Genomic DNA, 27,551 nt, shown 5'->3' on the forward strand with positions numbered 1-27,551 from the left:
TAATCTGGGCCAAAACCCAAGTTAGAAATATTTATCAATTATGGACTTTTGACGAGGTCAATACGTAATTATATGTGGACCTGTTCAGATTATATTGACCGAGGACGAAGTCCGAGTGTCAATATAATCTTACAGGTCCATATATAACATATTGACTGAGTGAAAGTCCTTAATTTATATATTACATATGTAAATAATGTATTAGAATCAAAGTACTGAAGTACTGAACATCTGATGACCGCAAGTTCTTGTGGATGGTCAAAAGCACTTGTCACAGAAAAAAATCACATCTCTATACCTGAAACTCAGGTTAATGTACAGAGATATATTTTTTTCTGAGACAAGTTTGTGAGTGGATGATGAATAAATGACATGAAATTCAACCTCACCTTAATAACTATTATATTGTAGTGATACAAATCAGTATACACTGGTTTGTTGTTATATATCATATTTATATAACAGTTACATGTATATATAATTTTCATCCATTTGTATATCATTCTACTCTACTATTCTAATTATAGTGCAGTGCAAGTGCATGGTGGACACTCTTCTGTAAAAAGTCGATTTTTTTAAAAGATTGGATATGAGTAAGCATTCATATTTTCCCGCAAAAACAATTACAGAGTTACCGGTCCTTGCCGGGATTGTTGCAAAACGTTCTTGAGATATTCTTCCGCATGCTTTAACACAATTTTTAGGTACGTGTGCATAGAAATTATCAATGATTTTTATACGACCGCAAAAAAATTTGGGGTCATATATTGGTATGACGTTGGCGTCGTCGTCCGAAGACACATTGGTTTTCGCACTATAACTTTAGTTTTAGTGAATGGATCTCTATGAAATTTTACCATAAGGTTAAATATAACAAAAGGAAGGTTGGGGTTGTTTTTGGGGGTTATGGTACCAACAGTTAAGGAATTAGGGGCCAAAAATAAGCATTTTCTAGTTTCCAGACAATAACTTGTGGAACGGTGTATGGATCTCTCTGAAATTATACCACAAGTTTCCATACCACAAAGGGATGGTTAGGATTTGCTTTGGGGGGTTATGGCTCAAACCGTTTAGGAATTAGGGGCAAAAAAGGGGGAAAAACAAGGTTGTCCCGGTTAATGGACAAATACTTTAGTACAAAACATAATTTAAAGCAGTGTAAGGGAGATAAATCAAATACATTATTTGAATTACCTCCCTTACACTGCTTTTAAATTATGTATAAAGTATAAAGTAATGGTTAATGAACAATTAAGACAATTTAAAACAGTGTACAGTAGGTAATCCAAATACAACGTTTTGATTACTTCCCTTACACTGCTTTTAAATTATGTTTAAAGAAATGCATATTTATAAAGGAAGACCAGTAAAAATATCTGCAAATGTTGCATCTTTTTTTTTTACAAAAAAAACCATATGAAAGATTTGACACCATATTTTAAATTCTATGATTATGACCATATCTTGAGGGAAAGAATTTTTTTGGGGAAAAAGGGGGGGGGGATAAAAAGAAATTGTAGGGGGTCAATTTTTTCTCATTTCAGAATTAAAAAGAATTATTCTTCAAATATTATTTTTTTTTCAAATTTCAAATATTGAAAAATTTCAAGAAGTAATCTTTAAGTGCACAGTATGGCGCATTAGATTTGTAAAATCTTTTACCACATTTATTTATTTGTTATGCCGAATCGAACTGTGTATTTAGATTTTAAATTTTGGGTCCAGTTTTCAAATTGGTCTACATTAAGGTCCAAAGGGTCAAAAATTAAACTTAGTTTGATTTTAACAAAAATTGAATATATGGGGTTCTTTGATATGCTGAATCTAAACCTGTATTTAGATTTTTAATTTTGGGCCCAGTCTTCAAGTTGGTCCAAATTGGGGTCCAAAATTAAACTTTGTTTGATTTCAACAAAAATTGAATATATGGGGTTCTTTGATATGCTGAATCTAACCATGTATTTAGATTTTTTATTTGTGGGCCCCGCTATCAAATTGGTTCATATTGAGGTCAAAAGGGTCCAAAATTAAACTTTTTTTTTGTTCGATTTCATCAAAAATTGAATTATTGGGGTTCTTTGATATGCCAAATCTAACCGTGTATTTAGATTTTTAATTTTGGGTCCTGTTTTTTAAATTGGTCTACATTAAGGTTCAAAGGGTCCAAATTTAAACTTAGTTTGATTTTAACACAAGAGTGCACACGCTGAAATGTCTCGCCTTCTTTACTAATCATTGATATTATGTTGATAGTCCTAAATATAAAGTTTTATTACAACTGTCACATAAACTTAACATTAACCAAGTAAACTAAACATTGACCAATGAACCATGAAAATGAGGTCAAGGTCAGATGAACCATGCTAGGCAGGCATGTACAGCTAACAATTCTTCCATACAACAAATAGAGTTGACCTATTGCTTATAGTTTAAGAAAAACAGACCAAAACACAAAAACTTAACACTGAGCAATGAACCTTGAAAATGAGGTCAAGGTCAAATAAAACCTGCGTGACTGCCAAATAGATCATAAAATATTTCCATACACCAAATATAGTTGAACTATTGCATATAGTATAAGAAAAACAGACCAAAACACAAAAACTTAACTATAACCACTGAACCATGAAAATGAGGTCAAGGTCAGATGACACCTGCCAGTTGGACATGTACACCTTACAGTCCTTCCATACACCAAATATACTAGACCTATTGCTTATAGTATCTGAGATATGGACTTGACCACCAAAACTTAACCTTGTTCATTGATCCATGAAATGAGGTTGAGGTCAAGTGAAAACTGTCTGACGGGCATGAGGACCTTGCAAGGTACGCACATACCAAATATAGTTGAACTATTGCACATAGTATTAGAAAAAAAGACCAAAACTCAAAAACTTAACTTTGACCACTGAACCATGAAAATAAGGTCAAGGTCAGATGACACCTGCCCGCTAGACATGTACACCTTACAATCATTCCATACACCAAATATAGTAGACCTATGGCATACAGTATAAGAAAAACAGACCAAAACACAAAAACTTAACTATAACCACTGAACCATGAAAATGAGGTCAAGGTCAGATGACACCTGCCAGTTGGACATGTACACCTTACAGTCCTTCCATACACCGAATATACTAGACCTATTGCTTATAGTATCTGAGATATGGACTTGACCACCAAAACTTAACCTTGTTCACTGATCCATGAAATGAGGTCGAGGTCAAGTGAAAACTGTCTGACGGGCATGAGGACCTTGCAAGGTACGCACATACCAAATATAGTTATCTTATTACTTATAATAAGAGAGAATCTAACATTACAAAAAATCTGAACTTTTTTTTCAAGTAGTCACTGAACCATGAAAATGAGGTCAAGGACATTGGACATGTGACTGACGGAAACTTCGTAACATGAGGCATCCATATACAAAGTATGAAGCATCCAGACCTTCCACCTTCTAAAATATAAAGCTTTTAAGAAGTTAGCTAACGCCGCCGCCGCCGCCGCCGTAGCCGCCGCCGGATCGCTATCCCTATGTCGAGCTTTCTGCGACAAAAGTCGCAGGCTCGACAAAAAATTGAATTCTTGGGGTTCTTTGATATGCTGAATCTAAACATGTGTTTAGATTTTTTATTATGGGCCCAGTTTTCTAGTTGGTCCAAGTTGGGGTCCAAAATTAAACTTTGTTTGATTTCAACAAAAATTGAATATATGGGGTTCTTTGATATGCTGAATCTAACCATGTATTTTGATTTTTGGGCCCTGTTATCAAATTGGTCCACATTGAGGTCAAAAGGGTCCAAAATTAAACTTTGTTTGATTTCATCAAAAATTAAATTCTTTGGATTCTTTGATATGCTGAATCTAACCATGTATTTAGATTTTGGATACTGGATCATAATAGGTAAATTAAAAATTTTTAAGTTCTTAGACCACATTCATTCTGTGTCAGAAACCTATGCTGTGTCAAATATTTAATCACAATCCAAATTCAGAGCTGTATCAAGCTTGATTGTTGTGTCCATACTTGCCCCAACTGTTCAGGGTTCGACCTCTGCGGTCGTATCAAGCTGTGGCCAGCGGAGCATTTTTTTACTTATATATATATATCTAACGACAAAACATTTTCATATTACTAATTTATGTTCTAAACAAAAATATTTTTATCAGAATTCATTGAAGAGATGTATTTATAACAAACGATAAGGAATGTTAGTTTGAACTCGTTAATATCCATGTATTTATCATGTTTATAGATCGGTGACAAACCCAAAACGAAAGTTATGTAATGGAAATCTAGGCGATAGCAATACATCAGAATGCCCTCACGGTCATCGCGATGTAAAAATTGACTTCAATGTTCTTTATGTGTTTTTTTTTAATTTTATTTTGCAAGATTTTTAACATGCTATTGAAAATATTAATAAATAAGATTAATTTGTTTTATTGTAAACAAAAACACAGCATTTTTTTTTCTGTTTAGAACAAATAAGAATTCAAATGGAACTCATATCAGTTTACTTGCAAATTTTCTTTTCGTACTCTGCGGCGATTCCGCCATGATTGTTATGTGTGACGTCACATATTTTTAATATTGACCGTCAATATACTTAAAAATAGAAACAAGGCTTCAGATACATGAAATATTATTGAAACACGTGATCGTAATATCCAATGAAAACAGGAGAATGCTACACAATATGTAATATACAAGTATATTAATAAGTTCACTTGATAATGAACATGTGTACCAAGTTTAAGTTGATGTGACCTTAAACTACCCCTTAACCAAAATTTTAACCTACCTTTAACTTAAACATTTACCTCATACTGGACAAACAAACAGCCTTTAATGTCATTTTTGTACCCCTGTGATTTCCTTTGCAAATTTCAGTTTGAAGAGTATTATGATGACAGAATATGAAAGAAAGGATATATGGCCATGCATCCATTTATCAGAATTTGAATATTTTAGTGATGTCCAACATAATAGATATTTGTAATTATATTATCTTAAATTTAAATAAGTAAACATACTGAAATTTGTTGTAACATTAGAAGATAACTTAAAATATTGTCTTCCAAAATCTCTGGCATAATATATATATTTTTGGCCCTACCTCTGTACCACTGGTTATGCCATCCTTTTGGTCTTAAGCTGTAGTAATGCTGATCATTCACATGACCCAAATATATCGTTTTGACCTTGTCTTTGTCTGCAACTTTAGGTGTTATGGACGTCTGATTGTGTAAATCACCAATTGTAGTTATGATGGAAATCTCTCTGTTTACAACTTCTGCTAATCCTCTAAAACGGTAAATGAAAAAATAATATTTGAGAAGCCTAATTATTATTTTTTTCAAAAGCCAACTGGTAAATATTTAGCAATATTAAAATTTAAAATAAACTGTTGAAACAGAGATATGTCTCGCCTGTCAGCACAAAATTCAGAAAAAGACAATCTAATGGAAAGCTTATTAATTCGAGCTTTCTGCCTTTTTGGTCGCACGCGAGACAAAAAGGAAAACAGGAATCAACAAAATTTTGGACAGCGCAACAGACTAAACTAACTGCCAACATATGACTTCTTTGACATAAAAACAAAGAACAAAGATATGGTCTAGAAAACCTGACTTGGTTCAGGTATAAAGTGTGGCGGGGTTTCATATTTTACATTTGTTGCTTGTTTTACAATTTGGTATCTAATCAAAAATTTGCATAAAACAAAACTTAGAATTTCTAGAATAAGAACTTAAAATGTATTCAAGAAATATATTAAAATATTCAATTACTAATTATCAAAATAAATGGTGAATGTTTCCATGGGACACAGATGATGCCCACCCTTGCATATATAACGTTATAAATGGACATAACTAGAGAACTGTAAAAGTGATGCCACCCAAATTCAAACTTGATCTGTGTTTTTATGGTAATAAGCATGTGTATAAGTTTCTTTAACATTTGGTTGAGGCTAATTAAAGTTAGAGAACAGAAAGGAAAAATTCAGCAATTTTTCCATTTATAAAGGGGCAAAACTAGAGAAAGGTAAAAGATACGCTACCCAAATTCGAACTCGATCTGAGTTTTTGTGGTGATAAGAATTTTGTATAAGATTCATATCATTTGGTTGAGGCAAACTAAAGTTAGAGAACAGACACTAATTTTGGGACTTAAAGATGTACAGACAGACAAGGGTAACACTTAATTGCCCCTTCCACCGCGAGCGGGGGCATAATAAAAATAAAGGAATCTGTTATTTTGTCACAGGAGATACTTCAGTAAAATCTGATCTTTCCATTCACTTATCCTCAAAATTATCCTCAACTTTAATAACCTACTTATAATTTGATCTTCCAATTTCACATTCCTAAACAAACGCTTCAACTTTACTGAACTATTATACGATCTTCCCATTTACCATTCCTTAATTCTTCTACACTTTACTTATAACTATGATCTGATCTACTATTATTCCACATTTCTATACATTCTCCTCACTTTTACCTATATATATATCGATCCCCTAATAACCATTCCTTGACATCTTTTTAAGTTTACCTCAGTATAATCTGATCTCCCCATTCACCATCCCTAGATATTCTCTTTAGATATTCTTCCCAGGATTCATCTTCAGCAACAAAGAAATCTTCCAGATGAGTACCATCATCCTGGAGAGGATTATTCTTCAGATAATCAACTGCCCTCTGTCTGATACGATGACATGTCAGAGTTAGCTCCCCCTGCATTCTCAGTTGGTCAATGATTGCTCTGAACATACAATTTCCATCAGGGACAACATCGTGCATTTCTAAACCCTCAGTTATGGCTAACTCATATAGCATATGTTGATTCTTTGTGAACTGGTTACATTTACAACAAACTGAAAGAATATCACATTTATTAATAAATATGAGGCAGCTGTTCTGTCCATCTTGTAAAAGAGGACAAAATCCTTTGTAGTAACTACTTAAAATAACATCATTAATCTTTTTTATAATTCAAAATAGCTGGCACTGCCAATTAATGCAACCAGAAGTGCACATTTATCAAGAGAAAACATTTTTATTTAAAAGGTGACAAAGACACTTCACATTTTTCATGTCAGGGCCTTTTATAGTGGACTAGAGGGTATAAGTTTTTCTCATTGTTGAAGACTATGGTGACATATAATTGCTTATATCTACATCATTTGAACTCTAGTGGATAGTTGTCTCATTGGCAGTCATACACATCTCCTTACTTTAATATAGTATGCTTTTGAGGGACAAATAATCATGTACTATTATTTCAAATTTTTCACCAGTATAACTGTGCTACAATTCAAATGGAAACCAAATTGAAAATCAAAATTGTATTACAAGGTTAGAACCCCCAAAAATTAAAGACTTAATTTAATCCCATTGAAATTGGTTAAAAGATTTGTATGTATTTTCAATTGAAGATTTATTTGCTAATGCGCAATATTGTGCTGTTGCACAATACTTAGTTAATCTGTTATATATCATAATTTAAACACTGTTTGGTGTGGATATATCTCCTGCCATATCAGTATTTGTTACTTTTATATATATATCAGAAATAATAAATGGAAAAATGGAAAATTTTAGGGAATAAAAAACCCAAAAAATTATGAAAAAAAAAATCTCCCCAAAAAATTTGTCCCCCCCCCCCCCCCCCCCCCCCCCCCAAATTTTTTTTTGATAAAATTACAATTTCAAAAGTTTTGAAGAAAATATGAACCCTCCAAAAAAATTTGAAATACCCCCAACCCCCCCTCCCCCAATTTTTTTTGAAATTTTGAAGATTATTTTCTTTTCAGAAAAAATGTACAATTTCAGAAAGTTCCATTAACTTTAACACAAGTTATTGTCTGGAAACTCGAAAAATGCTTGTTTTTGGCCCCTTTTTTGCCACTAATTTCTAAATGTTTGGGGCAATTACCCCCAAACTCAATCCCTAGCCTTCCCTTTGTGGATGGAACCTTGTAGTACAATTTCAGAGAGATCCATACACTTGAACACAAGTTATTGTCTGGAAACTAGAAAAATGCTTGTTTTTGTCCCCTAATTCTTGAACATTTGGGGCAATTACCCAAAACTCATTCACAGCCTTCCCTTTGTGATATGGAACCTTGTGGTACAATTTCAGAGAGATCCATACACTTACACACAAGTTATTGTTCGGAAAATACAAAAATGCTTGTTTTTGGCCCCTTTTTGGCCCCTAATTCCTAAACTGTTGGTACCATAACCCCCAAAATCAATCCCAACCTTCCTTTTGTGGTATTGAACCTTCTGGTAAAATTTCATAGATATCCATTCACTTAAACTAAAGTCATTGTCTGGAAACCAAATGTGTCTTCAGACGACAATATTACGATGCACATTTTTTGCAGTCGTATAAAAGCAAAATTTTAAAAATACTCAATTAGGAATCATTAATTTCAATGGTATTTACAAACTATTCATGATGAAAACAAAGGTTTGTATGAAGTTAAAGAATTCTATAATATGATTTGACTTCTTTTAACGAAATCAAGTATCCACGAAAATACAATCTTTCCTTAATCCACCAAAGTTGGTACCCTCGAAAAAACAAATGAGTCCACAGTAGGTTATTTGTTATAACATTGTTCCAATTTTTTATTTTTTTTGACACATGCACTTTATGTTTCTGGTCCTAAAAGCCACTGAATATTTACCTTTTTTTCTCTGAATTTGGTTGAAAATAACATTATTTTGACAACATAAAAAGAAATATGCTATGTAAATTTTCGAACAAAAATGGATGGATAAATTGGTGTTTAACTTTCAGTAGAAAATGTGACTAACATTTTGGGAAAAGAACATGCTAATGTGAGTTGAATACAATATAATATGAACCCAATGCTGAAGACCAACAGGCTGAACCACATGCTTAGCAAAGAAGCAGCAAATATCAATGTTCAACTTTTTTTGTTAGACCCAGCCAGAGATCAAACCCATGACCTCCAGCTATGAAGATTAGCATTGCCATTTCCATGCCTTTTAATGCTATATGAGTTTTGCTGTTTTGCTCATTGTGATGGCCTTATGGTGACCAATAGTTGCTTCCTTCTACATCATTAGGTCTCTAGTGGAGAGTTGTCTCATTGGCAATCATACCACATCTTCTTATTTTTATACCATGAATTTCCATCACTTTGAAATTCTGACATCATGATGACCTTATATTTATTAATAATACAGAAATTTTGGTCAAATGACAACTTCATGCAGCTAAAAGAAAGTAAAATGGGTTTATTTAAAAAAAAATGTCATTCCATATAGATATACTAAAAATGATAAATAAATAAAAACATATGTGGGCACATACAGGTCTTAAAAACATAGTCCTTGGATGTTATGTCCTTCAAAATTTTGAAATCCATCTAACAATTAAGTGACTGGCATTTTATCTGCTTAATGTCACTTGAGCATAAAATAACATGTTACAAACTTAAAGCAAACTAGAGGCTCCCAAGAGCCTGTGTCGCTCACCTGATTCAACTTTGGTTTGGAAATCATGTAAAATTAGATTAAAATCATAACAGATACCCTAATAATGATTGAGGCCAAATTTGGTTTAATATTGGCCCCGTAATTTAATCAAAAGCAGAAGACTTTTGTAAAATTTACAGAAATTTCCAATAAATTCATTGAAATTGTAGAAAATGACTATAAGGACAATGACAAATCAGCTACAAAGTAACAACACTTGGTCAGCACCTCAAAAGAAACATTCATACCATGTTTGGTTTCAATCCATTAAGCGGTTTTCTAGAAGAAGACATTTGTATATATTTCCTTTGTTAAACTAAGTCCCCTGTTGGCAGCCATCTTGGTTGATGGATTTGCTACAAATTAACAACACTTGGTAAGCGCCTCATAAGGAACATTCATGCCATGTTTGGTTTCATTCCATTTAGTGGTTCTCTAAAAGAAGACATTTGTATATATTTCCCATAGGGTCCTATGTTAAAAGAATTCCCCCGCTGGTGACAATCTTGGATGATTGATCGCCTAGAAAGTTACAACACTTGGTCAGCAACTCATAAGGAACATTCATGCCATGTTTTATTTCATTCCATTTAGTGGTTCTCTAAAAGACCACATTTGTATGTATTTCCCATAGGGTCCTATGTTAAACTAAGTCCCCCGCTGGCGGCCATCTTGGATGATAGATCGGCTACAAAGTAACAACACTTGGTCAGCACCTCATAAGGAACATTCATGCCATGTTTGGTTTCATTCCATTCAGTGGTTCTCTAGAAGAAGTTCAAAATGTAAAAAGCTAACGACGATGACGGACGACGGACACCAAGTGATGAGAAAAGCTCACATGGCCCTTCGGGCCAGGTGAGCTAAAAAAGAATTTCTTCTCAAATTGATCCAGTAAAACTTCTGACTTAAATACAACTTATATGGAGTCACCGGTAGCATGACAAAAGGTGGAGGTTCTTATATAATGTAATATAGATGCATATGCTGATGCAACTCAGTATACCAAATATCAATGATGTTTCATCAGCACTTCTTCAGTTTTGGTTTTAACTAACACTGGTTTTTTTGTAAGTTTACAATACTTGAAAAACATAAAGTGAATACAATAGATTACATTGATTACTTGGAATTGAAACTAAATTAGCCACAAGTACATATAGTCCTTTATTGTCACCATGCTATATATCTATCTGCACACAACAACATCAACATGAATATAGCATTTTAAAAGAAAATAGTAAAACATTCATAAATACTATTTTGAAGCAATGCTGACAGTTTCACAAACGACAAATTCACTGGGATTAACACTGAATAAAAGCTGATTTTGACCCATTCCAATATATATATAAAAAGTAAATGCTTATCATTTCCTCAAACTAATAGTTATTCTTCTATCAAATATTTTACTGAGGAGTAAATTCTAAAGCAAATAAAAAATTACTTGCAGCTTAGTTAAAGCATGAACAAGATTAATTCAGTTGAATAATCAGCAATTTTGTCAATGAACAAATGGGTTTACTCACAACAATTGGGCCCTGTAAAAAAAAATGTTATCAAAAAATGAAATAAAACTGAATGTTGGTATCTGAAACACCTAAGGTTCATTATATCTTGTTTGGATTATATGATTGTTTCATATATTAAACTCTGCTTTCATAAGGCTCTAGATAAGATGATTATCTGCAAATACTATGCCATGAAATTTGTACAAAATCATTATAAGCATTCAAATAAAATTGAGAATGGAAATGGGGAATGTGTCAAAGAGACAACAACCCGACCACAGAACAGACAACAGCAGAAGGCCACCAACAGGTCTTCAATGCAGCGAGAAATTCCCGCACCCGGAGGCGTCCTTCAGCTGGCCCCTAAACAAATATATATACTAGTTCAGTGATAATGAACGCCATACTAAACTCCAAATTGTACACAAGAAACTAAAATTAAAAATAATACAAGACTAACAAAGGCTAGAGGCTCCTGACTTGGGACAGGCGCAAAAATGCGGCGGGGTTAAACATGTTTATGAGATCTCAACCCTCCCCCTATACCTCTAGCCAATGTAGAAAAGTAAACGCATAACAATACGCACATTAAAATTCAGTTCAAGAGAAGTCCGAGTCTGATGTCAGAAGATGTAACCAAAGAAAATAAACAAAATGACAATAATACATAAATAACAACAGACTACTAGCAGTTAACTGACATGCCAGCTCCAAACTTCAATTAAACTGATTGAAAGATTATGTCTTCATCATATGAATATCAGGCACAATCCTTCCCGTTAGGGGTTTAGTATCATACCATCATAACATATATGAGAAGAACATAACCCGTGTCATGCCAACAACTGGTTTTTAAATAAATGTGTTTAGTGCCGATGCAAAGACCCTATAAGTGAATCAATATTAACGCCAAAATATGCAATCTTTAATGACCTGACAACAGTATCGTAACTATATCCCTTCTTAATAAGTCTATTTAAAGGTTTTGTTAGTTTCAGAGGTGAATACTGACATTTTTGTGCTTTATAAAGAATATTTCCATAAAAAAATGGATGTGAAATACCTGAACGTATAAGAAGTCTGCCTGTTGAGCTATATTTACGAATGATGTCCTTATACCGATGATAAAATTTAGTAAATGTTTTGACTAGTTTGTGATATCGAAAACCCTGGTGTAATAATTTTTCAGTAATACATAAATTTCTCTCGTTAAAATCTAAAACATTGTTACATACACGAGCGAATCGTACAAGTTGAGATATATAAACACCGTAAGATGGTGACAAGGGAACGTCACCATCTAAAAATGGATAATTAACGATAGGAAATGAAAAATCATCTCTTTTATCATATATTTTAGTATTAAGCTTTCCGTTAATGATATAGATATCAAGATCGAGGAAAGGGCAGTGGTCATTGTTAGTATTAGCTTTATTTAAAGTAAGTTCAACAGGATAAATTTCTTTAGTATACATACTGAAGTCGTCATTATTGAGAGCCAAAATATCATCCAAATATCTAAAAGTATTATTAAATTTGTGTATCAGATGTTGTTTCGATGGGTCTTTACTGATTTTTGTCATAAATTGTAACTCATAGCAATACAAAAAAAGGTCCGCAATAAGTGGTGCACAGTTAGTCCCCATTGGAATTCCGATAACCTGACGATATACGGAATCTCCAAAGCGAACAAAAATGTTATCTAGTAAAAATTCAAGGGCATATATAGTATCAAAGCATGTCCAATTGACATAGTTTTTTTGTTTATTGCTACTAAAAAATGACCTAAAAGAGTTTGAACATATATATTCACATTCTGACTTTTTAAATGCCCATTTAATTAGGTGTGTGAATTTTTTCTTAATGAGAATGTGAGGCAATGTGGTATATAGGGTAGAAAAATCAAAACTTTGAACAGATTCAAAATCACCAATATATGCATGCAATTTATCAAGTACTTCCAACGAGTTCTTGACACTCCAAAAGTAATTAATTCCACTATTTTCGAAGGCCTTATTTGAACAATTTATTATCAGGTTTTTGATTGTTCCAAGTGTACTGGTAAGAAGAATAGACAATTTAGTAGTGGAACAATGGCTTGAAGACGAAATGAATCTATATTTGTAAGGTGTTTTGTGTAGCTTCGGAAGCCAATACATAGTTGGGACTTTCATTGTATTTGGTTCTGCTTGTAAAGCGGTAGCTAAAAGTTTATGTTTGTTACAGATGTCGTTTTCTGAAAATGGAGTCAGTTGGAATGTTGGTGAATTGGTGATTTCTTTTTTCAGAACCTCAATGTAAAATTTACGTCAAACAATAATAATATTATTAGCAGCTTTATCGGCCGGGACAAAAACAAATTCCTTGGCAAGTTCTTTTAGTTTATGTTTGATACGAGAATAGTATATTAGTATAAAAGGTATGTGTGTTTAGTTTCTTACTAATAATATATTAGTATAAAAGGTATGTGTGTTTAGTTTCTTACTAATAATAAAAAATATATTACAGTAATCTGGGACTATTATACTAACGGGACTGGAAACCGTTACACCAATCAGTGTAATAATATCAACATCACGGTCGTTAGAACGAGACCTTACCTGCGCTATTTATCGATACGCCATATTGTTTTGACAGTGACAGCGTGCCTTGATCTTATAATTTTGGTAATTTGTTTTTTTATTTTATAGTCATTCGAAATGATAATCCTTAATATAAACATGATTACTATAATGATAAAAGATATCTCGATCTTTGACAGTTGTTATTAATCACCAAATCCCGTCTTAAGTGTAAAAAATGACACATAAATTTGAAATTTTCAGGATGAAAATAGCATGGGGACGATGTGGAAAAAAGTATATGATTCATAAAATTTCTTATAACTGCTGATTGAAAAGAGATACGCAAGTTCGGTTAGTTGTAAAATCATATTTATAGGTTATAGTTTGGATTTGTCTATTTTTATTGTCACTTTTTAAAACTAGAGGCTCTAAAGAGCCTGTGTCGCTCACCTTGGTCTATGTGAATATTAAACAAAGGACGCAGATGGATTCATGACAAAATTGTGTTTTGGTGATGGTGATGTGTTTGTACATCTTAATTTACTGAACATTTTTCCTGCTTACAATTATCTCTATCTATAATTAACTTGGCCCAGTAGTTTCAGAGGAGAAGATTTTTGTAAAAGATTACTAAGATTTACGAAAAAATGGTTAAAAATTGACTATAAAGGGCAATAACTCCTAAAGGGGTCAACTGACAATTTCGGTCATGTTGACTTATTTGTAGATCTTACTTTGCCGACATTTATTGTTTTTTACAGTTTATCTCTATCTATAATAATATTCAAGATAATAACCAAAAACAGCAAAATTTCCTTAAAATTACCAATTCAGGGGCAGCAACCCAACAACGGGTTGTCCGATTCATCTGAAAATTTCAGGGCAGATAGATCTTGACCTGATAAACAATTTTACTTCATGTCAGATTTGCTTTAAATGCTTTGGTTTTTGAGTTAAAAGCCAAAAACTGAATTTTACCCCTATGTTCTATTTTTAGCCGTGGCGGCCATCTTGGTTGGTTGACCAGGTCACGCCACACATTTTCAAAACTAGATAACCAAATGATGATTGTGGCCAAGTTTGGTTTAATTTGGCCCAGTTGTTTCAGAGGAGAAGATTTTTGTAAAAGATTACTAAGATTTACGAAAAATGGTTAAAAATTGACTATAAAGGGCAATTACTCCTAAAGGGGTCAACTGACCATTTCGGTTATATTGACTTATTTGTAAATCTTACTTTGCTGAACATTATTGCTGTTTACAGTTTATCTCTATCTATAATAATATTCAAGATAATAACCAAAAACAGCAAAATTTCCTTAAAATTACCAATTCAGGGGCAGCAACCCAATAAAGGGTTGTCCGATTCATCTGAAAATTTCAGGGCAGATAGATCTTGACCTGATGAACAATTTTACTTCATGTCAGATTTGCTTTAAATGCTTTGGTTTTTGAGTTAAAAGCCAAAAACTGCATTTTACCCCTATGTTCTATTTTTAGCCGTGGCGGCCATCTTGGTTGGTTGACCAGGTCACGCCACACATTTTTAAAACTAGATAACCAAATGATGATTGTGGCCAAGTTTGGTTTAATTTGGCCACGGAGTTTCAGAGGAGAAGATTTTTGTAAAAGATTACTAAGATTTACGAAAAATAGTTAAAAATTGACTATAAAGGGCAATAACTCCTAAAGGGGTCAACTGACCATTTCAGTCATGTTGACTTATTTGTTAATCTTACTTTGCTGAACATTATTGCTGTTTACAGTTTATCTCTATCTATAATAATATTCAAGATAATAACCAAAAACAGCAAAATTTCCTTAAAATTACCAATTCAGGGGCAGCAACCCAACAACAGGTTGTTCGATTCATCTGAAAATTTCAGGGCAGATAGATCTTGACCTGATAAACAATTTTACTTCATGTCAGATTTGCTTTAAATGCTTTGGTTTTTGAGTTATAAGCCAAAAACTGCATTTTACCCCTATGTTTTATTTTTAGCTGTGGCGGCCATCTTGGTTGGTTGGCCGGGTCACGCCACACATTTTTTAAACTAGATACCCCAATGATGATTGTGGCCAAGTTTGGTTTAATTTGGCCCAGTTGTTTCAGAGGAGAAGATTTTTGTAAAAGATTACTAAGATTTACGAAAAATGGTTAAAAATTGACTATAAAGGGCAATTACTCCTAAAGGGGTCAACTGACCATTTCGGTTATATTGACTTATTTGTAAATCTTACTTTGCTGAACATTATTGCTGTTTACAGTTTATCTCTATCTATAATAATATTCAAGATAATAACCAAAAACAGCAAAATTTCCTTAAAATTACCAATTCAGGGGCAGCAACCCAATAACGGGTTGTCCGATTCATCTGAAAATTTCAGGGCAGATAGATCTTGACCTGATGAACAATTTTACCCCATGTCAGATTTGCTCTTAATGCTTTGGTTTTTGAATTATAAGCTAAAAACTGCATTTTACCCCTATGTTCTATTTTTAGCCGTGGCGGCCATCTTGGTTGGTTGACCGGGTCACGCCACACATTTTTAAAACTAGATACCCCAATGATGATTGTGGCCAAGTTTGGTTAAATTTGGCCCAGTAGTTTCAGAGGAGAAGATTTTTGTAAAAGTTTACGGACGACGGACGACGGACGACGGACGACGGACGACGGACGCAGGACGACGGACGACGGACGCAAAGTGATGAGAAAAGCTCACTTGACCTTTCAGGTCAGGTGAGCTAATAAAAAGTGGAATATAAATCTCTTTCTCATTACAACCGGAACCCACATGCACGGCTCAAATAAATTATACTGTTTCTATAAAATTACCTACTCCTTTTTATGTGTACAATATTTTTATTATAATCAGGGTTAATTTTGCTTAGTAATGGTCTTCTGGTGGCATTAGCATATGACTTCGTGAAAATATGTACACTAGGTTCCATAATTAGAACTACAAAAGTAGGCCCGTTCACAGCCATATTGAAATTTTGGTGTAAACACGAAGTTCACAAAAGTTCAAAACAATGTGGCTATATCTTTATGAGACCCGGGTAACTTTTGTTATATGAATTAATTATGAACTGAAATTGTAAACATGGTTTTTATTGCACACTTATTGTTTTTATCAGGATTAATTATGATCTGTTAACCTTTGACACGTTGTTTTCTTAGCGGTCAATTAAGCGCCGGCATTTCGACTATATCTGGTTTATTTTCAACACTAATATATTGACTACTTATTAATAATTTTTCGTAAACAAAATATATTTTTTGCATTTAAACTAATTAATTTAATAATTATTTTTTTATTTCAAATCCACCAATTTTAACAGTATTATATATATGCTGACTTGTTTGCCGAAATCTATTGTGTACATTCATGTACCGAATGCTAATTTACTACGTGACACGATAAGCTGTCAATCAAAACAAAAAATCAATAATCCCCTATCGGGGCAATGAAATCTCAACAGATCGATCAGTTTCCAGTCCCGTTGGTATAATAGTCCCAGCAGTAATCAATAAATCAATTTTGACTCTATCCATTGTGTACTTGCAAATAAAAATTGAAATTAAAACTTATCATTCATTGAAGTGTAAAATGTAGGTCAGAGGGATCTACTGTTATATGATTTTATAATACCTACCTACATCTTCATACTTTTCTATTAACTTTGACATGAAAATTGAAAAACAATGATCCAAGCAGAAATTGAAGGTCATTTTGGTGGAAATTGGTTAAGTTCTTCAAGATGCATCCTCACACAAACTTGTATCAATGTAGGTAATTTGATATCTTAGAATGGAACTTTAATGTACAACTTGATTACTTTCTAAATCACATCTGTACAACAAGTTATATTGCTATTTCAATCAATTTCTGAGATCTTAATGTAGATGTAAATGCAAAGATTGTGTTATTTATAAAAAAAAAATGTAGCAGCCATATAAAATGGTTAAATTAATACTTAGTTTACCATTGTGATGATGTGCTGCTGCAGGACAATGATGCATGTGTTCTTCCAGTAATGTCTGAGGGTCTGTAGGCAGTAAAGAAGGATTTTCAATTGCAGGAGAGGCACAGTATTCCTCTGGTACATCATGATTAAGTAGGTCAGGAAATTCCTCAAGCTCAGGACCACACTCTATAAAACAAAAAATGTCGATAAATTATCATTTTGTAACAGACAGTTATACATTACATTTCACTACCAGAGTTGTGAAATTATGAAATACTTTAACTTTAAGTTTTGTGTTATTTGAAATGTTCACCAAAGATATTTCCAATCAAAGGTACAGACTACTTTCATGACTGCATCTTGAAAAGTCCATGGAAGGTCTTAACTATGAGTCTAAGAACTCTTATTAAACCACAATCAAACTAAGTAAAAGTTTCAAAGACAATAATCAACATGGACATGAGATGTGCAAATGCTAATACAATTGCGTACCAAGTAGAATTGACTCATTAGAACCCTTAAAAATGACATAAACACACACTTCAACAAATTGTTGATGCCTAATGCTGCAGGAAACAGTGGGATTTGTTGATTCTCTGGCTTTAAATGTTTTCGCTATCTAATATAGTTTGCAAGTTTATCATGGTTATAGCAAAAACACCATAAAAGGGTAAAAAACTCCATTGAAGGGCATTAAGGAGTCAACTTACAATTTTGTTCATTTGGTAGAATTTATTTTGCTGATCATTTTTCCTTTGTATAGTTCCCCCCTATCTGCTTAAGTTTACACCCCAAATGCAAAAATGGGTAAACACTGACATAAAGGGGCAATAACTGAGTTGACTGATGATTTCTGCCATGCCGATTTATTTGTAAATCTTGCCTCGCTGATCATGTACATAGAGAGAAACTTTAAAATATCAAACATGTTTGATATTTAAGTTTTTCTCTATCAATTATTTTTTTCTATATATCATAGTTTTCAAGATAGTAGCCAAAAATGCAAAACAATATGTAAAAACTGTCATTTAAGGGCAATAACTCCAGTGAGGAGTTACTTGACAATTTTGATCTAAATAGACAGTAGGCAATAGAACATAATGAACATTTTCGTCAACCCAATCATCTCTATCTATAATGGTTTTCTAGATTTAGTGATTACTCACATCAGACATATTTTTAAAACATGTAACCATAAGGATGATTGTAGCAAAATCTTTTTCCAATTAGTCCAGTAATGTCAGAAGAGAAGATTTTTGTAAAATTTACTGTTTGGATACATTGACTTAAGTAGAGTACACAAATGAGCAACCTAAATACTGGAATGTAAATACTATTGTGCCGTCTAGAAATGTTTGGAAATTTGTATTCAAAGGGAGAAAATGTTATGTGTTGAATAGTGAATTATGATTTTATTGTATATTGAGTTGTTTCCCTTTGAACAGAAATGGTGTAATTAATAAGTATATGGATAGATGGTGTATCAATGATTGTATCTGTTTTATTGATTTTAGTTACACATCCATACACTTATACTAAAGTTATTGTCTGTGAGCCAATTTATTTTTCATGACACAGTAAATTAGATATGATGTTATATCTATTTTCAACTATGACCCAACTTAAAATTTCTGTTAATTGTGCAATAACATCTCTGAATTCAGATTCTGAGCAAATATGTAATAATAGCATAGCTTCTGACACAGAATGAATGTGGAATAAGTTCTTAAATAATTTTAAAATTGGACATTTACCAATTATGGTCCAATTTTCAAATTCTTAATACATGGTTGGATTTAGCATATCAAATAACCACATTGTTTAATTTTTTGTTAAAATCAAACAAAGTTTTATTTTGGATACTTTGGACCTTTATGGGGTCCAGTTTGATAAACCGGCCCAAAATTAAAAATTTAAACAACTGTTAGAATGAACACATTAAAGAACACCAATGATTTAATTTTTGAAGAAATCAAACAAAGTTTAATTTTGGACACAAATTTGGACCAACTTTTGAAAACCAAGCACAAAATCAAAAAATCTTAAACACTGTTGGATTGACCATATCAAATTACATAAACAATTTAATTTTTGATGAAATTAAACAATGTTCAATTTTGGACCCCATTGTCATTATGGACCCCAATTTGGACCATCTTGAATACTGTGCTAAAAATCAAAAATCTAAATACATGCTTAGATACAGCATATCAAAGAACCCCAACCATTCTTTTTTTTTTTAAATCAAAAAAGTTTTATTTTGGACCCTTTGGACTTAATGTGGACCAATTTGAAGACAGGCCTCAAAATTAAAAAAAAATCTAAATACACAACTAGATTCAGCATATCAAGGAACAACAATGATTTAATTTTTAAAGAAATCAAACAAAGTTTAATTTTGGACCCTTTGGACCTTAATATGGATCATTTCAAAACCAGACCCTAAAATCCAAATTCTAAATACCCAATTAGATTCAGTATATAAGAGACTCCCAAGAATTCGAGACTTTTGAATTAAACCCCATTGAAATTGCTAAAGAAATAAGCAATTTATATAAAGTATTGGTTTTGGCCCCTTTTAAATAAACCAATAGGGTCATAACCCCTAAAATCAATCCTAAACTTTATTTTATGGTAAAACACCTTGTGGCACAATTAAATAGCAATAAATAGACTTATACTCAAGTTATTGTCCAGAAATCAGAAAACGCTAGTTTTTTGGCCCCTTTTCAGCCCCTTATTATTAAACGGTATGGACCATGACCCCTAAAATCAATCCCAACTTTCCTTTGAAGTAGGGAACTTTGTAATAAAATTTCATAGAAATCCATACTCTAATACACAAATTAGTGACTTGAAACATGAAAAATGCTTGTTTTTGGCCCTTAATTACTAAACAGCTACAACAATAACCCCAAAAATAAATCTCAAACTTCCTATTGTGGTATGGAACCTTGCACTTAAATTCAATAGAGATCTATACAGTTATACTCAAGTTATTGTCTGTTCACAGACAAATACTTGTTTTTGTTAGGCTCTTTTTGGCCCCTAATTCTTAACTCTATAATAACCCCCAAAATAAACATCAATTTTGTCATCAACAGATTAAAACATAACTAAATTTGTATTCTTATCGAATGGTTTTTTGGGATGTATAAATACACATCCACGTTTATTTTCTATTTAGAAATTGCTTTATCTATATATAACATGATACATATTTATTATAAGGATAAATCCCAACTATCCTACTGCCAGTCGATACTTATTTTTTGGCATTGCACAAGTCATGTCTTCTTTGACTGTCCAAGGCGTTAAAACATTAAATCCCTGGGATGTGTTTTAATTGATTTTAGTCTCTTTTTAATTGCTTTTGGCTTTTAACTAGCTTTTAGTCACTGCGAGTACTCTCAAATCATACTTTGGTGTTAACTTCACCTGTTGACACAATTTGTAATGCATTTCTGTTATTCAATGTTTACTTATTTTGTGTTATATCTCGTCTCACTATTTTTAATATGTACCACCTTTGATAAGTATTTAGTATGACGATAAATTTTCACCTCTGTACTAGTACTGTGAACAACCAATTTATTAATTTTGTAAAAAATGTTTCCATACTAATAACAACAAAATTTTTATATTTAAATTTACCTGTGTACGTTACTTTATTTAACGCCATTTGTCCCAGGTTAAAGTTGTCTTTTTGACATTGTTCTACATCTTTTTTTATTAATATTGTATTTATATTGTGTCATAGATCAAACTAATTCGTTCAGTGTATGTTTACTTGTTTTTGTTTATATGTCTTTTTGATCGAGTTAATAGTAAATGAAAGGATATGGAGTAAATGTACATGGGACAAAATCGCACACAATACATAGAAAACATAGAAAATTATCAATGAACAGGGCTTTTATTCCTGTTCTTCATCTTGACAGTTGATGTAGGGTCTTCAACAATGAACGAATCATTCATACCCTACATCATGGTCAAGAAGCCCCCTAGCCTTTTCAATTGATATTTTATAGTCTTTTTTATGTTGTAATGTTACACTACTGTTTCAGGTTAGGGTGAAGGTTGGCGCCTGTTAAAACGTTTAAACCTGCTGCATTTGTATGCACCTGTCCTAAGTCAGGAGCCTGTTGTATAGTGGTTGTCGTTTGTTGGTGTGGTTCATAAGTGTTTCTCGTTTCTCATTTTTTATATAGATTAGACTGTTGGTTTTCCTGTTTGAATTGTTTTATTACACTAGACATTTTGGGTCCTTTATAGCTTGCTGTTCGATGTGAACCAAGGCTCCATGTTGAAAGCTGTACTTTGACCTATAATTGTTTACTTTAAACATTGTGACTTGGATGGATAGTTGTCTCATTGGCACTCATACCACATCTTCTTATTTATACTCATACTCAAGTTATTGTCTGTGAACCTGACAAAAAAATGTTTTTGTTAGGCCCTTTTTAGCCCTTATTCCTAAACAGCTATGACAATAACCCCCAAAAGTAATCCCAACCTTCCTATTGAGATGTGGAACCTTGTGCTAAAATTTTGACCAGAGAAATATCTCTTATATTCAAGTTATTGTCTTAAAACCAGACAAATAATTGTTTCTGGCCCCTTATTACAAAATAGCTAAGACAATTACCCCCAATATCAATCCCAACCCTCCAATTGTGGTATGGAACCTTGAGCTAAAATTTCTTACACATCCATTAATTTCTGTTAATTGTGCAATAACATCTCTGAATTCAGATTCTGAGCAAATATGTAATAATAGCATAGCTTCTGACACAGAATGAATGTGGAATAAGTTCTTAAATAATTTTAAAATTGGACATTTACCAATTATGGTCCAATTTTCAAATTCTTAATACATGGTTGGATTTAGCATATCAAATAACCACATTGTTTAATTTTTTGTTAAAATCAAACAAAGTTTTATTTTGGATACTTTGGACCTTTATGGGGTCCAGTTTGATAAACCGGCCCAAAATTAAAAATTTAAACAACTGTTAGAATGCACACATTAAAGAACACCAATGATTTAATTTTTGAAGAAATCAAACAAAGTTTAATTTTGGACACAAATTTGGACCAACTTTTGAAAACCAAGCACAAAATCAAAAAATCTTAAACACTGTTGGATTGACCATATCAAATTACATAAACAATTTAATTTTTGATGAAATTAAACAATGTTCAATTTTGGACCCCATTGTCATTATGGACCCCAATTTGGACCATCTTGAATACTGTGCTAAAAATCAAAAATCTAAATACATGCTTAGATACAGCATATCAAAGAACCCCAACCATTCTTTTTTTTTTTAAATCAAAAAAGTTTTATTTTGGACCCTTTGGACTTAATGTGGACCAATTTGAAGACAGGCCTCAAAATTAAAAAAAAATCTAAATACACAACTAGATTCAGCATATCAAGGAACAACAATGATTTAATTTTTAAAGAAATCAAACAAAGTTTAATTTTGGACCCTTTGGACCTTAATATGGATCATTTCAAAACCAGACCCTAAAATCCAAATTCTAAATACCCAATTAGATTCAATATATAAGAGACTCCCAAGAATTCGAGACTTTTGAATTAAACCCCATTGAAATTGCTAAAGAAATAAGCAATTTATATAAAGTATTGGTTTTGGCCCCTTTTAAATAAACCAATAGGGTCATAACCCCTAAAATCAATCCTAAACTTTATTTTATGGTAAAACACCTTGTGGCACAATTAAATAGCAATAAATAGACTTATACTCAAGTTATTGTCCAGAAATCAGAAAACGCTAGTTTTTTGGCCCCTTTTCAGCCCCTTATTATTAAACGGTATGGACCATGACCCCTAAAATCAATCCCAACTTTCCTTTGAAGTAGGGAACTTTGTAATAAAATTTCATAGAAATCCATACTCTAATACACAAATTAGTGACTTGAAACATGAAAAATGCTTGTTTTTGGCCCTTAATTACTAAACAGCTACAACAATAACCCCAAAAATAAATCTCAAACTTCCTATTGTGGTATGGAACCTTGCACTTAAATTCAATAGAGATCTATACAGTTATACTCAAGTTATTGTCTGTTCACAGACAAATACTTGTTTTTGTTAGGCTCTTTTTGGCCCCTAATTCTTAACTCTATAATAACCCCCAAAATAAACATCAATTTTGTCATCAACAGATTAAAACATAACTAAATTTGTATTCTTATCGAATGGTTTTTTGGGATGTATAAATACACATCCACGTTTATTTTCTATTTAGAAATTGCTTTATCTATATATAACATGATACATATTTATTATAAGGATAAATCCCAACTATCCTACTGCCAGTCGATACTTATTTTTTGGCATTGCACAAGTCATGTCTTCTTTGACTGTCCAAGGCGTTAAAACATTAAATCCCTGGGATGTGTTTTAATTGATTTTAGTCTCTTTTTAATTGTTTTTGGCTTTTAACTAGCTTTTAGTCACTGCGAGTACTCTCAAATCATACTTTGGTGTTAACTTCACCTGTTGACACAATTTGTAATGCATTTCTGTTATTCAATGTTTACTTATTTTGTGTTATATCTCGTCTCACTATTTTTAATATGTACCACCTTTGATAAGTATTTAGTATGACGATAAATTTTCACCTCTGTACTAGTACTGTGAACAACCAATTTATTAATTTTGTAAAAAATGTTTCCATACTAATAACAACAAAATTTTTATATTTAAATTTACCTGTGTACGTTACTTTATTTAACGCCATTTGTCCCAGGTTAAAGTTGTCTTTTTGACATTGTTCTACATCTTTTTTTATTAATATTGTATTTATATTGTGTCATAGATCAAACTAATTCGTTCAGTGTATGTTTACTTGTTTTTGTTTATATGTCTTTTTGATCGAGTTAATAGTAAATGAAAGGATATGGAGTAAATGTACATGGGACAAAATCGCACACAATACATAGAAAACATAGAAAATTATCAATGAACAGGGCTTTTATTCCTGTTCTTCATCTTGACAGTTGATGTAGGGTCTTCAACAATGAACGAATCATTCATACCCTACATCATGGTCAAGAAGCCCCCTAGCCTTTTCAATTGATATTTTATAGTCTTTTTTATGTTGTAATGTTACACTACTGTTTCAGGTTAGGGTGAAGGTTGGCGCCTGTTAAAACGTTTAAACCTGCTGCATTTGTATGCACCTGTCCTAAGTCAGGAGCCTGTTGTATAGTGGTTGTCGTTTGTTGGTGTGGTTCATAAGTGTTTCTCGTTTCTCATTTTTTATATAGATTAGACTGTTGGTTTTCCTGTTTGAATTGTTTTATTACACTAGACATTTTGGGTCCTTTATAGCTTGCTGTTCGATGTGAACCAAGGCTCCATGTTGAAAGCTGTACTTTGACCTATAATTGTTTACTTTAAACATTGTGACTTGGATGGATAGTTGTCTCATTGGCACTCATACCACATCTTCTTATTTATACTCATACTCAAGTTATTGTCTGTGAACCTGACAAAAAAATGTTTTTGTTAGGCCCTTTTTAGCCCTTATTCCTAAACAGCTATGACAATAACCCCCAAAAGTAATCCCAACCTTCCTATTGAGATGTGGAACCTTGTGCTAAAATTTTGACCAGAGAAATATCTCTTATATTCAAGTTATTGTCTTAAAACCAGACAAATAATTGTTTCTGGCCCCTTATTACAAAATAGCTAAGACAATTACCCCCAATATCAATCCCAACCCTCCAATTGTGGTATGGAACCTTGAGCTAAAATTTCTTACACATCCATACACTTATACTAAAGTTATTGTCTGAGAACCAATTTATTTTCCATGAACATGATGAACCAGTAAAACTGACCTTTTTTGGCCCTTATTACAAAGCCGCTAGGACAATAGCCCCAAAAACAATCCCAACCATCCTTTAGTGGTATGGAACCTTGTGCTAAAATTTCATAGAGATCCATGAACTTATACTAAAGTTATTGTCTGCGAACCAAAATGTCTTCAGACGCAGATGCAGACACCACCATAACATAATACAAATGCAAATAAATTTGCGATCGTATAAAAAGGACACAGATTTGAGGAAAGGACATAAATTTGAGGTCAGACATAGATTTGACGCTTACATATATTCTATAGACATCTGTCTATTTTTAAAGACAAGAAGTTTTGTTGGTTGACTGTCTCATTGACATATATTTTAATCATACTACTTTTCTATTGACTACAAATAGGTATAAGCTTATCAAATTTTTGTTTCAGAACTAAACTATGGCATTAACTAAACTACCTGGACCAAATATATCATCCAGTGGATCATCAAAGTCATCTGTTTCATGGCTGACGAATGTGTTACTCTGTTGGCTCTTGTAGGGAGGGGTATCATCCACATTGCCTACAGACTCACAAGGGTCAGTTTTCAAACCAGAACTATTTTTTTCAGATCCTAATTTTTTCTGACCAGATCCTGAAGTTTTAGAATCATCTGCAGATTTTTTTGAGGATTCACCCTCACTTCGTAAATCACTAGTGAAAGGCTGACTAAATCCTGGGTAACTATCTTTGTCAAGACTTGACTTGCTGTTTCCACTGGCTAGAAATGACTGACTAAATCCTGGGTTACTATCTTTGTCAAGACTGGACTTGCTGTTTCCACTGGCTGGAAATGACGGACTAAATCCTGAGTTACTATCTTTGTCAAGACTGGACTTGCTGTTTCCACTGGCTGGAAATGACTGACTGAAATCTGGCTTCTTCTGTTTGGAATTCTCTGATAAACTATGGGGACTACAATCCATCGAAATGCTTAATTTATTTTCAACTGTAATGACTCTATCAATACTACCTGTGTCACTGACTTCAACTGAATCATCATCTTCAGTAGATTTACCATTGTTGAAATGATCTACCCTATAAATCACTGACTTTTCACATGTATTCAAAGACTTATCATTTTTAGTTTTCTCATCTTCATCAATAGAAATTGATAACTGTAGTTTTCTTTCAGTCTTTCTAGGTGGTTTTGGAGGTGGTCTTGAAGGTTTTGGAAATTTGAAATCTTTACTCTGATTCTTGGTATTCTCTTTTTTTTTCTCATCCAATGTTTTCGATTTTCCTTCAAACAAACCAGAAAAAACTTCATTTAAAAGTTGCCTTGTAGGAAATGACCCAAAATCTTTACTTCTTTGTTCATAAGAGTCATCATCAGATGATAATGGACGTTTATTATCACGTTCACCTCCAAACAATATTAATGAAAACAAACGAAATGGAAGTGTTCCATCTGATGCTTTAAATGATTTCATCATTTCAAAGTCATTGACGATTCTTTTTTCAGGAGGGTCTTCCCTATTTAGCCTATTTATCATATTTAAAGGACAGGTTCTTCTACCACAGTGACAAGAAACATTTCTCTTCTTTTTATCATCACAATTATTTTCAAACACCTCTTGCACCTGTAAACAGTTCTTTGTTGTCCTTGTATGATTTTTTCCATCTTTTCGGATATTATGGTGATTTGCCTCATCATTATCTTCTGTGATTTGATTTCCATCCTTATAACGAGGTTTCCAAACATCAGACAGGAAGCTTGATGAATTCTCTGTCTTTTTCTGGAATATGTCTTTCAATGGCATATTGTTTCTTTGTAATTTTGATGATAAATCTACAAAATACAATTTTCAAAAATTAATTCCCATCAACATCAATCAAAGGTACAATTATGTATGGTGATTTCATATTAAAATATTTGTTTATTCATAAAAGGAATTTCCATCATATAACTTAGAACTGTTTCAGAAAATGTATCAGTTTCTTCATCCCCATTGGATGATCACTTTGTCAGCCATCTTGTGAAAATTATTTTGATTTCCATTTTTTTTCCCATATCAATAGCATTAAAATACAATTCTCAATGTTCTTTACATAATTTCACTAAGCACATCTTAAACTAA

At 32.6% G+C, this 27,551-nt stretch overlaps 2 protein-coding genes across 7 annotated transcripts in view; both read right to left on the reverse strand.

Moving 5' to 3' along the window:
- Positions 1 to 27,551, reverse strand: part of LOC127700513 (uncharacterized) — a 235,518-nt gene that overhangs the window by 146,094 nt on the left and 61,873 nt on the right. For 2 of the 6 annotated variants that reach the window (XM_052204029.1, XM_052204030.1), the window contains exons 3-6: positions 25,889 to 27,262; positions 17,594 to 17,761; positions 6,572 to 6,893; positions 5,130 to 5,317 (exon numbers count right to left, since the gene is read on the reverse strand). The exons of 1 other annotated variant lie outside the window; for it this stretch is intronic. In XM_052204029.1, coding sequence (XP_052059989.1) covers positions 5,130 to 5,317; positions 6,572 to 6,893; positions 17,594 to 17,761; positions 25,889 to 27,262 — 2,052 coding nt within the window. The remainder of the gene's footprint in view (positions 1 to 5,129; positions 5,318 to 6,571; positions 6,894 to 17,593; positions 17,762 to 25,888; positions 27,263 to 27,551) is intronic. 3 more of the 6 variants (XM_052204036.1, XM_052204033.1, XM_052204035.1) reach the window with 3 other exon arrangements.
- Positions 1 to 27,551, reverse strand: part of LOC127700515 (uncharacterized) — a 115,680-nt gene that overhangs the window by 65,025 nt on the left and 23,104 nt on the right. The gene's annotated exons all lie outside the window — the stretch shown is intronic.

Source organism: Mytilus californianus, unplaced genomic scaffold (genome assembly GCF_021869535.1).
Source record: "Mytilus californianus isolate M0D057914Y unplaced genomic scaffold, xbMytCali1.0.p SCAF_5, whole genome shotgun sequence".
NCBI lineage: Eukaryota > Metazoa > Mollusca > Bivalvia > Mytilida > Mytilidae > Mytilus > Mytilus californianus.